The 14,052-nt window shown below is 47.9% G+C and overlaps 1 protein-coding gene and 2 non-coding genes across 3 annotated transcripts; all 3 read right to left on the bottom strand.

The window, feature by feature from the left end:
- Nucleotides 1-7,014: 7,014 nt before the first annotated feature.
- Nucleotides 7,015-12,251, bottom strand: RPL21 (ribosomal protein L21). The gene is made up of 6 exons (XM_075419780.1): nt 12,142-12,251; nt 11,000-11,078; nt 10,331-10,392; nt 9,090-9,202; nt 7,992-8,142; nt 7,015-7,155 (listed from the first exon to the last, which is right to left on the bottom strand). The coding sequence occupies exons 2-6, from the start codon at nt 11,064-11,066 to the stop codon at nt 7,066-7,068; spliced, it is 483 nt and encodes a 160-aa protein (XP_075275895.1). The 5' UTR covers nt 11,067-11,078; nt 12,142-12,251; the 3' UTR covers nt 7,015-7,065.
- Nucleotides 8,898-9,030, bottom strand: LOC142364374 (small nucleolar RNA SNORA27). Its single transcript, XR_012766266.1, has one exon. It is a non-coding gene; the product is annotated as a small nucleolar RNA SNORA27 (small nucleolar RNA).
- On the bottom strand, nt 9,427-9,501 carry LOC142364349 (small nucleolar RNA SNORD102). Its single transcript, XR_012766252.1, has one exon. It is a non-coding gene; the product is annotated as a small nucleolar RNA SNORD102 (small nucleolar RNA).
- Nucleotides 12,252-14,052: the final 1,801 nt, after the last annotated feature.

Here is a 14,052-nt window from a genome sequence, read left to right as displayed (position 1 = left end):
GCACGGCACGGCACGGCCACCAGCGCCCGGCGCGGAGCGACCGCCGCCGCCTTTTAAAGGCTCCGCCGGCAGCGCCCGCACAGCACGGAGCACCCATTGGCTGTGGCGCACATTGGCGGCGGCGCCCATTGGCTGTGGCGCACATTGGGTGTGGCTCCCATTGGCTCTGCCACCCCCGGCCGCCCCGCCCCGCAGCCCCCGCCCCGGGTGCAGGGCGGCTGCCGCGCCCCAGGCCCGCCCGAGTCTGGCTGTGTTTGGGGGAGCCCCTCCGCGCACCCCACACCAGCCCCGGCCATCGCAGCAGGGTCCTTTGTGGCTCGCCCTCCCCGCAGCGAGGGTCTCCAGGCATGAAAGCGGGGAAATGATTCATTCTTTCACCTCAGGCTGCTGCGTTTCCCGCCCCCCGCCACATCCCTCCACCGCCGGCGTCGCAGCCCCAGCTTGCGGATCCAGCCCGCAGCCCTGAACCCGAAACGCTCCACTGGGCTTTCCCACCTGGGTTCGGCCCTTCGGGTCTTTAAAGTGGAAGAAAGTTCCGGAGAAGAAGGGTGCTGCCCCCCCGCCATCCGTCCAACGAGCCTCAGACCCGCAGGCAGCTGCCCGGGTGCACACCATGGCTCCGGCTCCTGCAGAACTGCTGCTGCCACGCGCTGCCGTGCTTACAAGATAAATAATCCATCCAGGGGCTGCTTTATACAATCACTAAGGTTGGAAAAGACCTCTAAGATCATCAAGTCCAACCATCACCCCAGCACCAACATGCCTGCTAAACCATGTCCCAAAGTGCCACGTCTACACGCTTTTTGAAACCCTCCAGGGATGGGGACTCCACCACCTCCCTGGGCAGCCTGTTCCGATGTCTTTATCTGGGATGTAACAGAAGCTGACAGCAAACAACATGGAAGGTGCCACCAGGTCGGTACTCAGAAGGAGCAGGAGGCGTCTGTGGTCCCGCAGCCCAGCGCCATGCAGGGACTGAGACACTGCAGGAGCTGCCAGGCCCCAGCTGTGGTCCTGAGGCCCCAGGGCACCTCAGGTGGCCCTGGCCACACGCACGCAGGCAGCTGACCTCAGCCTCGGCAGCAGCAGGGCTGTGCACTGTGCTGCACTCCCCTCCCCTTCGATACAGCTCCCAGAAGATGCACAGGATGACAGCAGGTCATGTTTTTCCTCACTTTCCTCTCTCTCACTTTCTCCCTACATCCATGCGAGGAATCCAGGCACCCTATCTGCAACACACTTCTTTGGACATCCCTCAGCCCCAGTCCCTCCAGTGACATGAGAGCTCAGCACAAGGGCACCAGAGTACCGCTGCTCTACCAGAGCCAAGGTGTTCCTGAGCAAAGTGAACCCTTAGCACCGTGGGGACAAGGACAGGGAGAAACTGCTCCCCACTGCCCACAGGTGCAGAGGCTTAGCTCAGGCTCTGCACCCTGCAGCGGCCAGAGGACCGGCCACCCCCCCCCAGCAATGTTCTGCTTAAAGATTCTCTCCCCTGGTGCCCCAGGAACGTTCTACCCAATGACAGTTCCACACTGCTCTTTGCTGAAGGGTTACACACATTTCACAGTAATTAAGACCATGCTAATTAACATCCATTAAAGTAGTGCCTGTGGAAAAGCACAGTGGAAGAAGTGCTGTGGATTATTTGTGTTACTCTAGTGCCTAAGAAACCCTACGGTAACATCGAGGCCACTTTCAACCTCAAAACCAGATTGCCTCTAAAATTTCTACTTCACTTCCCATCATGCCAGGGAGCCCTTTTCTTGTTGTAAACAAGATTTCTCTTGTATCACTAAAAGCTTTTGGTTCCCAGAGGTTCATGCTGTTGTCATCTGCTCCCATTGTCATGCACCACCACTTGTCTCTGGCCTTGCACGCAGTGCCAACACAGGCTATTTTTACACATTTCTTCACAAAAGAGCTATGAGAGCACATTCAGCATGCCCTTGAAGCGGGTGCGCTCCAGGCAGATGACTGCTAGGTGCTGAGCTGTGAAAGCAGCAGCAGCATTGAACAACCACCATCCCCAAAGCTTGAGGGGCTCCCCCTGTTTCTGAGCAGCTGTAGATCTTGTGCAGCCTCACCCGCTGCCGAGAGCACGCCCAAAGGGCACACAGCCATGGCCGTGAGCAGAGAGGGCCGTGCGGAAAGCCAGGCAGGAAACGCCGTGAGAGACCTCATTTCCAGGGAGCAACGGGCTGTCGCTCCACCAGCACCTACCCTGGTGCAACAGAAGTTCAGTGGGTTGAAGCAGTTGGGGGCTCATATTCCTCACGCGTGGGACCTCACATTAGCTGTCCCTCTTCCATAGACCAAGCGAACCCTGTGATGTATGGGCCTCAAAGCTATTCCAAGCAGCCTTTCCTTTCTCAGCTGGAGGTCCTACTTGGCAGCACACGGCTGCACTCTCACCCACTCCATGCAGATGGCCCATGCCACCAACCCTATAGTCTACCCTTTCCTCTTTCACACAGCAACACCACTCATCCCACTCACACAGAGCCCAAGGGACACCACAGTGCTGCCTGACCCACCTCCTTGTCCCAAGCTCTGGTCACATTCAACAGCAGGTACTTCTGGGGGAGAGAGTAGGTGGCTTACCCTGTGGTTGTGGCAGGGAGAACATCCCGAGAGCCTCTGGAGCTCTCTTCTCCTCTAAGAAACAAAATGCACAGTGTTTTCCTGGAAGTCTTTGCTGATGATGTGGAGCCAGCTAGAAGTTCAGGGCTTAAGACTGCCAGGACCATGTGAGATAATGAGCAGCAGGCACAAAGCTTTTTCCTGTGGAAGAACACTGGTGAGAACTTTTACTGTGAGCTGGCACGGCTTCACCGCTCTCCTATCAACCTTCAGGAGCACAAGCCCACGTTCAAGACTTCAATTGTTCCTTACATTCCGCAACTGCTGCTGCTCAGTGGCTAAACAGTGACCGAGGGCCCAGGGGCCATCACCCAAAGCCTCTTCCTCCAAGGAGTGGAAAATGAAATCAGCAAGCTCAGCAAGAGCTTTATGTTTTTCTGGGTTCCTGAGCTGTATGGGTGCTGCTGATTGGAGCAATGTCCCTACCCAACACTTGAGCAAGGATGGTTATGACTGTAAATCCCAGCAGCTTCTTACGCAGACCTCCACTGAGGTAGATGCATGGACTTGAAAAACTACACATGGGTCTCCTATACCACCACCCTCAGCACTGCAGGGACTACTGCTACCTTCTTCCCATGCAAGGAGAAGACTCTCTGCAGCACTGTGGGAGACACCACTCACGCCCCAGCCTCATGGGGCGCTACCCAGACAGCGCCAAGCCCACTTTAACCACATCTCTTCACCACACGCCCTGAACTACGGGAACCCATGGTGCCTTGCAGTCTCTGCAAGGATGAGGTGACCCTGTCTGCCTGTGTTGGGATAGTGAAGACCACTTTCTCTGGCAGGTGCATGCACAGCTCTTGGCATCCTCTGAACCAGTCAGGGTACCCCAACACAATATTCGTGTCTGGAATGCCAGCCATCCTTTTGATCACGTGGTCCATGAACACGCTGAGTCCAGGGCTGCACTGAGGAGGGCAGGGGAGGGAACATCAAGACTGCTTCCCCTATCTGATACATACAACAGGAAGATTACAAAAGCACAAATTGTTTGCACGCCCTCATGGCAGCTGCTCACCTGGCTCCCCCCAGGAACAGGGCTGGAGGTGTCTGCACATCCCCTGCCCCCCTCAGACATGCATCATTCCCCTGCTCCCCCCACAGGTATTAGCACCAACATTGCCCTCAGGACACCTCAGACCTTGCTGTCACTGATATGCTACATGAGACGAAGCTGACAGCTCAGGAGGCAGCTTCCTTGCTTCTTTTTCTAAGAGAAGACAGGAGAATTTGGCAGGGCCTTTGGCAGGGAACCAGCTACAATGGTTTGAGGCAGTGAAACCTGGTAAGGCGGAGACAGCTCAGCCCCCAACTCCTAATTAGGCTCTGTGGAACGGAGACAAAGCAATACACTGAGGTGTAACAGCTTGTGCTCATCCGTAAGCACTTCACTCTCCGCATGTTGTACACGGACAGCCTGTCCACTGGCTCTGGGATAACAAAGTCTCTGTGCTGGAACCGGACTGCAAAGCACGTAACACGTAACGCTGAACTTCTGCAAAACCGGCTTTTAAACTAGGGATTCCTGAATTATGCTAGCTCAAGATGTATCCAATTACATGGCAAACCTACAGCTTTGCAGGTTTGCACAACAGTTCTCCACAACTCAAGTATCATGGAAGGAAACAAAACTCAGCTGTCACAGTGTGGAAATGCCTAGCTGGTAGCTGGCACGCTCACTGCAAGACTTTGCTTGCTAGGCACAGCCTCAGAACAGGACCGCAGACAACTGGTAGCAGCTCACAGGTCTAGTGCGTAAAACCCCGTCTAGAGCGAGCTGGAGAGGAACTTGCAACTCCAAACACCGTAAGGAAACATGCTTCCTCCGCCCAGAGGGGCAGAGGCTGAATGGCCAGAATCACTCCCCTTCTCCACCCCCTACCCCCACCCCACATATTCTGCAAGTTTTGCACAGACCTAAAACTATTTTCTTCAACCAAGAAGGATGCATTTTAACTTGGACACTGGCTTCGTGACTTAAGATGTCCTGACAGGCAGTTCAACAACTCTCACTTCACAGATCTCCCTCTTTTGTCAGGACTGTGCAAAAACAGGGCAGCTGAGCACATGGAGAGCAAACTTCAACGCCAGATACCAACATCTGTAAACACCTGAGCTGTGCTTCTGCAAACCTGAGATTACCAGGAAGACCACCACTGCACTGACAGCAACCAAAAAGTAGCGTCTATAAACCCAAGACAGGTTAAAGCTTAGTTAATTTGTCTTGCTTTCAAACACTAGCACACCCCACGCCCCCCCAAAGGCTACGATTCTCTTCCTGTACAAACCCAGTTTCATCTTCAGTCATTTCTGGGAATCCCGACCAAGGAAAGCATTCCCTCCTCCTCCTCCTCCCAGCCCACACACAGCTTCCAAATACGCATTTATGAGCATCTACTGTCAGCACAGTGACCTTAAAATCACTAAACACACAGACTAAATAAACTGAACACGTTTGCAATGCACAGCACCTCTGGAAGCACAGCTGTTAAATGAGACCACTACGTGCTGTCTAGTCTTATTATTCCGAATTCTCAAAAATAAATTCAGAAGTTTCGAACTACCCACCACTTGTAGTTACTGTTAAGCATTTCATCACGTTACAGCTAATCCACTTCAATCTCGACAGATAAGTACAATACAAACACGGAACCAAAATAACTTACACAAGCATGCACGAGAAGAAAATTTAAAATACCATCACCAAAGATCGTACCCAGTAAAACCTCCCACTTAACTCCTTCAGGCGCAAAGCCTAAACAGAAAACGATGCTTATCTTGTGAGTCAAATACTGATTTTCAATTGCTTGCAAGTCCACAAGCCAAAGGAGCTACCTACCACTAAAGGTATAGGGCTAGTATACAGATCTATCTGCTTAAGAAAATCCCACTTCATCATAAAAGCTAAGTGCATAAGCTGCAACAGGGAAAGTTAAGATAGACTCATCAACCTCACTTCAAAAGATTTTGGTGCACAGTCCCAATGGTGTCAAAATTTAAGTCCTAATATCACCTATCAGTCTGTTGATGGGTAAGCTTTGCTCCATCTTCTTCAAGGCACTTCCCGTCATTCAAACTATACAGCCTGCTCCATCTTTTGAGATGGGAGCTCGGAGAAACTTCAAACACAGTACCTCCTCGCTGGGACTTTGAACCTCCAGCGCCTAAAGCCTGACACCATTAAATACCAGGCCAAGCCAGATATGACTACATATCACGAGACTTGGAACACTCACAACCAAATGTTAGGTAAATGTGAATAGGCAGGCACACACCTTAATTTACAAGCAACCCGTACACAGTTTGACACTTCTGCTTAAGGCACTTCAGCATTAAGGCAAAAAGCAAACCTGATTATCTCCCCATTCCTTACTCCCCAACCCAATAGCTGTCTTACAATTGACTACTTCACTCTCTCTATATGTAGACATCAGTTTTACATCACTTAGTTGAGGTAGTTAAGCAATGCCTTACATCACACTTAGAAAGGCAAAGTATTATTTATCCACATCTGTAACACAGTGAAGCTTGAGTTAATACATGTTCAAAGCTAACTGAGTAGGTTACCTTCAGCAGTTTCTTCAGCAAGCTTCACACTGTTTCAAACAAAGCTCACAAAAATAGCATTGGTTAGTAAGTAGTCAGTTAAAGATGTTCTTCCATTCAGCAAACCCTGGGCAGGCAGCACTGGGTTTTTGTGAAGTATCAATAAATCAATGGGATGAGTGGAATGCTTTACAACATCCAGGTAGGTGTTTAGATTCCACAGACGCACAATAAACACACAAACCGCAAGTGTTCAGCTATGCCAGTCAATTAAGAAGATAAAAATCAAATTACAAAGGCTGACAGTTTTGGAATTAAAGCCATGTTTCCGAACGACTACCATTTCATGAGAATGCTTACTGGCCCGAAGATGTTATAAATACCCTTTTTTTACAGGTTACAATGGTACAACACCAAAATCCGCCCACAGCCATTTCTCAAGAGGTTGCTTTCAAAAACCATTTCCACAGTTTTTCTTCGGTATTAATCTGAGGCCTCTTAGCCAAAATCTTGTATCAATGAAATCTGAAGCCCGTTCTCTCTCTTCCCACAAAAAAAAAAACCTTAAAGTGACACTGTACAATCCTTAGCATACGCTTAGTTTGCTGGTGAAATACTCCATGTCCTCTCACATTACCTCATGATCATCACTAAGCATTAGCAAATTTCAGTGTTCCCAGGATTTATGGTCTATATAAATGACTAAACTGATCAGCAAAAGCTGCAGATGATTTAAACAACAAATTAAATAAACAAACTTCAATAAAAGTTTTCTAACGCATCTGTAAAAAACACCTAAAGGAATCAGCCACCATCAAATACACTTGTCCAAAACCAAATCTTTAATTTACTTTTTTTTTTAAGCGTGCATTATGCCATGAATTCATAGGGAATTGGCTCCAGCAGCTCTGGATCCTTGCCATTTGTTCTCACAAAGTGTGCTTCTCTGGGTGGAGCAGGCTGTAAAAAAAAAAAAAAGAAAACTCATGGCACAAACTCAACCTTACACAAAATTAATTTTGACAACCATTTAACACATATACAAACAGTACAGCAATTTTACCATTCCTAGCCTCCTTAAAAATTGATTCAAAGAATAGCAGTAAGAAAATGATCTGCTAGGAAGCATGCTTGACTTTCACTGCGGAATGAAAAAACCTGCACTTCACCCTCTACAACTTACTAATCCAAATCAACATGAAGTGATGTACCGTGCGGTTACAGAAGCAACAGCCATGATCTCCTCCAAAAGTCTTATTATTCGTTCTTTTCTCAAAGGGTTGCAACAAAAACTGTTGCTGCTGAATTCAACTAAACCAAAGACAACACTGATCCTAGAAATCAGCCAGAGCTTCCGCTGGAGATCAGCAACAGAACAGGGAGCATCCGTCCCTTTGTTCAGAGCGAAGGACACAATCTCCACACAGCAACAGTGCAGCTCTGTTCAGGCACCAAACACGTATCGGACAGCTCAGACGCAGACACACTGATGCTGCCACTCTACTGTTAAAAACAGTAACCTCCCGTAAAAGGACTGCGAACACAAGTGAGGGTGCAGGCATCAGACATCTCCAACACAATCTGCCAGAGACCTGGATTTTTCAGAATGCTGTAAACAGCTTCATGTGGGGTGGTGGTTTTTTGGTTTTGTTTTTCAAAGACAGACAGAAAGAGCTCAGTTTACAGCCTAACACTGTTGTTTTGGAAGAAAACAACATTTACTCAACTGGTTTGGTTCCAGCAATTTCTTTTGGTGAACTGAATCAACAATGCATCAACTATGATAAAAGTATTACCTGACGTTTCAGTTGAACCCAAATGCCTTTTTCTTTTGCTTCCTTTTTCTTCTTTTCATTCTCCTTCACACGCTGCAGAAAGCTATCTCTGCTCTTGGAATGTTTAATATGCTCAATACGCACATTAATTCTCTTGGCAAGAATTTTGCCCCTAAGAAAGGAAGTAAGTTTTTATTCTACTAGACTTGAAAAAAGGCTACTTCAAAGCTAGTTTTACAGCCCTTATATGAGTAACTCCGTAAGCTCAATGACAGATAATTTTTCTTTAAAGGGCAATCACTCAAAATACATAGCTGCAGATGCAAATCAGATACAACATATAACTGAAAGTTTCTTAATATAGAAGAATGTGCTGACAATTTAGGATTGAGATTGCAGAAAACACAATTTTAACCTCATAGCACACAAACAAAGAATTGTATTGCCACTGTACTTTAATCCAGTTTGTAGGAAAAAAACCCCAAACTTGTCCTGTTCTGACTAAACTGTATAAAATCAGCTGAACAGAGCTGGGTATAGCTACAAATTTAAAAAGGGCTTCAGTACCAATGTGAAAGTTGGCTGAAAATCCCCATTAGGTAGATTAGAATAGCCCGTTTCAGTTGGAGGAAATATACAACGATCATCTAGTCCAACTAACTGCCCGATTACTTCAGGGCTGACCAGAAGTTAAAGCATATTACTAATGACACTGTCCAAACACCTCTTAACCACTGACAGCCTTAGGGCATCAACCACCTCTCTAGGAAGCGTGTTCCAGTGTGTGACCATCCTCTCAGTAAAGAAATGCTTCCTAACATCCAGTCTAAATCTCCCCTGGCTCAGCTTTGAACCATTCCCACGTGTCCTATCACTGAATACCAGAGATCAAGGTAATGTCACTAAGTGCTGCTCCGAAAAATAAAAAACTGTTTCCTCTGACAGGATCCAAGTCAAACGAGCATCATTTGCTTGGGTTATAAAAAGGATATACACTTTACCCACCTTGAATGACCAATCAAGACAATAACTGTCTAACTGGCAAAGTGATAGGAGGGTGCAATTACAGGTCAGCTTTCCCAAACACAAAGTTTCAATATATGGAATTTAATTACTTACTTAACCTGCTTGTTAACAATAATGCCCACAGCATGCTGAGTAACATTATATACCCTTCCAGTCTTGCCATGGTAACACTTGTGGGGCATACCTTTTTGAACAGTACCCATACCCTGTTAACAGGCAAAACAAGAGTAAAGGGTAAACTTTAATTGGGAGAAGAAAAAAAAAAGAAAAAGCAGCAACACCAAGGATTTTTCTATCAAAACTTATTTAAAGTACACATTTTAAATTACTTGAGACTAACTTAAAAATACTCCTATTTTTATTCACACATTAAAATTCATAATGCATTTTATACCTGAAGACTACCACATTTTGCTATGACAATTCTGGTTGCTTTCAGTGTCGGTGAAATGACTGATCACTTTGCTTTCAGCAAGCAATCACAGAAGACAATCATCATCAAGCTTCAGTGTGTCAAGAAGTGTTAATTCTGAACAGTGTAGTTCTCCAAGAGTCAAATAAGACAGAAGCAAATTACACGCCATCTTCTGTGTGATTGTTACAAAACTCTGCCTTTCAAATGAAACTAAAGGATCCAACAAAGCAGGAATCCTTGGCGAAAGGCTTTCAGATTCACTACAACTTAATTTTGAAAGTACAGTAGATTTTAAACGACAAGTTCTAGAAAATACCAACCGACAGGAAATGCTGCTTCACTCCCCCCCCACGTATTAATTTATATGGTGCACCCCTTACATTTATTTCTTTGTTTCTAGTTTTAATGTGGCTTCGCAAGCACCATCCCTATACATACCTATTTTAACTATAGTCCCACAATGATACAGCAACACAGACCTAACCATCAGCTACACCATCATAAACTCTTCTGGCTTTTCTGAATAGCAGGTGCAAATCGGGCAAAACAGCACATCTACTAAAATGACAGCTGGGATTTCTATGAAAGTATTGCTGGTAGCCATCGTGCAACCACCCAAATATTTGATATGGCACCTTTCACGCATTTTTTTCAGCTGAACACACAGTAATGGAGCACCGCCGAATACATAAAACATATCTATACACATATACAAAAAAACCCACATAATACAGCATGCGACACTGAAGCATTACTATTGGTTCAGTAGCGCTGTCATTTCATTATTGCTCCTAAAGTGAGCAGCGGGTACTTGTGTTGACACACGACCCGAGTAACAAAAGAGACTATCTCAAACAACTGGACACTGTAAATGATTACACTGCTTAAACTTTTAATTACGTAGCATTTTAGAAAGTACCTTGATATCAACTATATCACCCTTCTTGTAGATGCGCATATAGGTAGCCAGAGGGACAACTCCTGTTAAGAAATACAAATTCGGATACTTATGAAGCTTACAATATCACACACCAACACAAAATGGGGTGGGGGACACAGATCATGCATGTGGTAGTTTTCTTAAAAATACCTCAAATTTAAATGCAATTTCAAACACCTAAAACTGAGAAATCAAGCCCTTTTTCTTACCCAGCTGCAATTACCTCTTCCTAAGCTCCCAATTTAAAAAAAAATCCAAATAAGGAAAAATTACAGCTTTAATCTTGTTCCTAATGCAGAAGTTGAAAAGACATTACAACTATTCACTAGTTCATTGTGAACACAGCTGTTATCACTGCTCATTGCTAAGAGGCAACAAACTGTACACTCTAAGTAACTGCTGAAATATTTTCTTCATTTCACTTTCACACTGATACAATTAGCATTGTTACTACCGTGAAGCAATCAGAATACCAGTACATAAGCCATCAGAGCCGAGAGTTTATTTGCATGTTGTTCTACAGTTTTCAGCTCAAGCTGTCAGATATCCTTTGATATAAGCCATCGGTTTAGAAATGCTACTTAGGGACTGTTGACATCCAGTGGGTCAGTAATTTAACAGAGTGTTCTTACTACAAGGTATACTCACCATGCTTGCGAAACGGCCTTGAGAACATATAACGCGTCCCCCTCCTCTTTCCCTTTGTGTTCGTCATTTTGGCTGATTACTGTAAAAATGAATGCAAATTATTCAGAAGTATTAGTTCATTCACTAGAAGTTTGATTGATGGCACTTCGACATTTCGGAAAAATCAACTCTTTAAGCCTATTCAGAATGCCACCACTTCCAAATTGCTGTGTCAGCTCAAGCAATATTATTAGCTTAGACATTCACCGAAAACAGTATCTAGAGGACCACAAGGTAACTCAGGTTAGAATGGATGCCAGCAAGTCACCTAGTTCAAGCTCCTGCTCAAAGCAGGTTGCTCAGGGCTTTGTGCAGTCAGGTCTTGAAACCTTGAAGGATGGAGAGAGACTACTGCACAGCCTTCCCAGGCAGGCTGTCTGGAGGCCTGACCGTTCCTACGACGAAAAACTTTTCCATCCTCTCTGAGCCTCTCATTTTGGCTTAAGGCAGTTGTATCGTGTTGTGCCACGTGCCCCTGTCAAGTACCGGGATCCCTCTTCTCGATAACGACGCTATTAGGTGTCCCCCCCCAAAGACACCTCTGCTCCTTCAGCCTCTCCTCAGAGGGCATCCAAAAGGCAAGACGACCTCCACTACCCGATTCACCGGCCCCTGTCACACCCAGCACAAGGCGCCCGCACCCCGCAGGCCGCCGGCCCCCACGCACGTTAGGGAAGCCCGAGTCCCACCGCACCCCCACTCCCCGCTCCGGCGCCTGTTCCGGGGGAACAGCCCCAGCCGCCCGGCCTGCGCGGGGCCGCTCCCCAGCCCCCGACATCCCGCCGGCGGCCGCGGGCCTGACCGGGCCCGCCGACACGTGCCGTCGCCTCGCCGGAGCCCCGCTCCGCCGCGCCTGCACCCGCCGCCATCGCCGTCCTCGGCGGTCCCCTCCCTCCTCCCCTCAGCAGCCGCCCGGCCCGGCCCAGGCCAGCCTGGCCTGGCACGGGACCCCGCACCGCGGCCTGCAGACCGCGGCCTCCCCGCTCCCTCAGCCTCCCGCCCCAGCAAGGCCGTGCCGTCCCCAGCCGAGCCGGCGGCCACTCGCCCCGCCGCCAGCACAGCCTGCCCAGCCGCCCGGCTTCCCTCCGGAGCCGCGGAGACACCTGAGGCCGGCGAGCGGGGCCCGGCGCGCCAACCTGCGTGTGGCTACAAAATGGCGGCTGCAGGCGAAAGGAGAGAGGCGGCGCCGCGGCCGCCCTTAACAGCGGGGCCTTCGCGGGGCTGCCCGCGCCGCGCCTGAGAGAAAGTCCCGGGGAGGCGCCTGCCCTCCCGCCCGCCCGCGTGAGGTGAATCTGCTGAGGGGAGCCCGCGTACGCCGATCCCGACAGACAGCCGCGGGGCTGCCCCGGCAGCAGTCTGACCCTTTTGCTAACGCCAGGGGCAAGCGCCGCGTTTTTCATGGCTGTGCCGCCAGACGGGGCTCGGAGAGGCTCGGCGGGGAGGGGGCGGGAAAGGTCCGGGGTCCCGAGGAGTGCAGTGTGTGGTGGAGGGGCCGGCCCGCCGTCCAGAAGCGATTACGTTTGGTAATGCAAAATATAAGCAGCCAAGCAGTTGTTTTACGACATTAAAGAAGTGCACCGATTTTTAAATTTGACATGTGAGCCTTCCACTACTGTGTGTCAGTCGCAGGTGCCAGAGGGGACATCCAGGTAGTCCTGGGCAGCGGGAGAGCGTGGAGAAGCAGAGGAGCAAACCAACGGCAGAAGTGAAGAGGCTGCTCAGGTTTGGAGTTTCTCATTATCGTAATCCATAATCTCCAATTTGTGTGGCAGATGTTTCCACAAAGGCAAATGAAGTACAGAATCTGAACAAAGAGCCTGTGTACGGCCCCAGGTCGCATCAGCTGTGTGGTGCCTCAGAAAGGAAGCAGGCTGGTGAGCAGCCTCCCGGGCTGCGTTTGTGCATCGTCCCTATCAGAGCAGACGGGAATTGTCATGGGAAGCGGACTGCAGGCGGGTGTGGGTCAAAAGAGGGCCTCCCTCCCCTGAGCTGAACACGCAGGGACAGTTCAAAACTTGTCCCAGTGAAAAGTTGCCCTGCTGCAGGAATTTTTGTTTTAAATGAAAGAAGCGCTTATTTGATTTAGGGGAGGGATGATTACTTAAAGTGGCATATAAAAACATATTTGATCTTCTGACTAATTTCACGGTTATTCTGATGTTGTCTTGCAAAACGTAAGCCCTTTCTATCATCATTTGAAAGCTAGCTTAATATTTATGGATCGCAAGAATGGATACGGAGGATTAGATACGCTATCAGGTTCTGCCTGCAAAGCCAGCTGGCAGGGCATGTTGTGACAGACAGAGGCCACATCTACACACGAAATCTCTTGGAGTAAAGTGTTATATTTAGAAAAATGTGTCTATTCCAGCTCTGCACCATGAAAAATCTAGAATTTACAGCACCTGACATCTGCACAGAGAAAATCTGTATCATTTAGCATGCATTCAGCCTAGGTACCGCGAAACTTTTCCAAGTGTGAAGACAGTTGTGAGCCTGGACAGCTCTTAGGTGGGGAAGCATATTGGCAACAGAAAGAGAGATTTCAGGGAGGACAGCAAGCAAAGTAAAGACAAGGAAGCCAAATCCTAAAAGGCATTATTGAATAAAGAAAGATAAGCATTTTCAGTGAGCTAAACTCCTTGCTCTTGCCAGTGATTTACAGACGACAAATCTTCTCCATATCAAGCAGGAAAGAATGGGGAATAAACTCCACATGTTGAAACTCATGTCCACATGTACAGCATGTAAGTGTAATTTGTAAGGGAGCAGTAGCTGTGAACTTAATTGAACTCTGCTTTATTTGGGGCCAAGGAAGACATTCAGGATTCCCTGCATTTTTTTCCTGAATAAATTGCATGACAGTTTTATTCAAAATGTCAGTAATATTTTTATTCATAAAAATTACCTTGATTAGCACATTCCCAGGATCCTTCTTTAGCTCCACATTTCGAAGAAACAATCATGTTTCACAGTTTGTCTCCATTGAATCATTCACTGGGCATGCCGTCTGG

Source organism: Opisthocomus hoazin, chromosome 1 (assembly GCF_030867145.1).
Source record: "Opisthocomus hoazin isolate bOpiHoa1 chromosome 1, bOpiHoa1.hap1, whole genome shotgun sequence".
NCBI lineage: Eukaryota > Metazoa > Chordata > Aves > Opisthocomiformes > Opisthocomidae > Opisthocomus > Opisthocomus hoazin.
The sequence above is the reverse complement of the archived record's forward strand: the minus strand, read 5'-3'. Positions and strand labels throughout refer to the sequence as shown.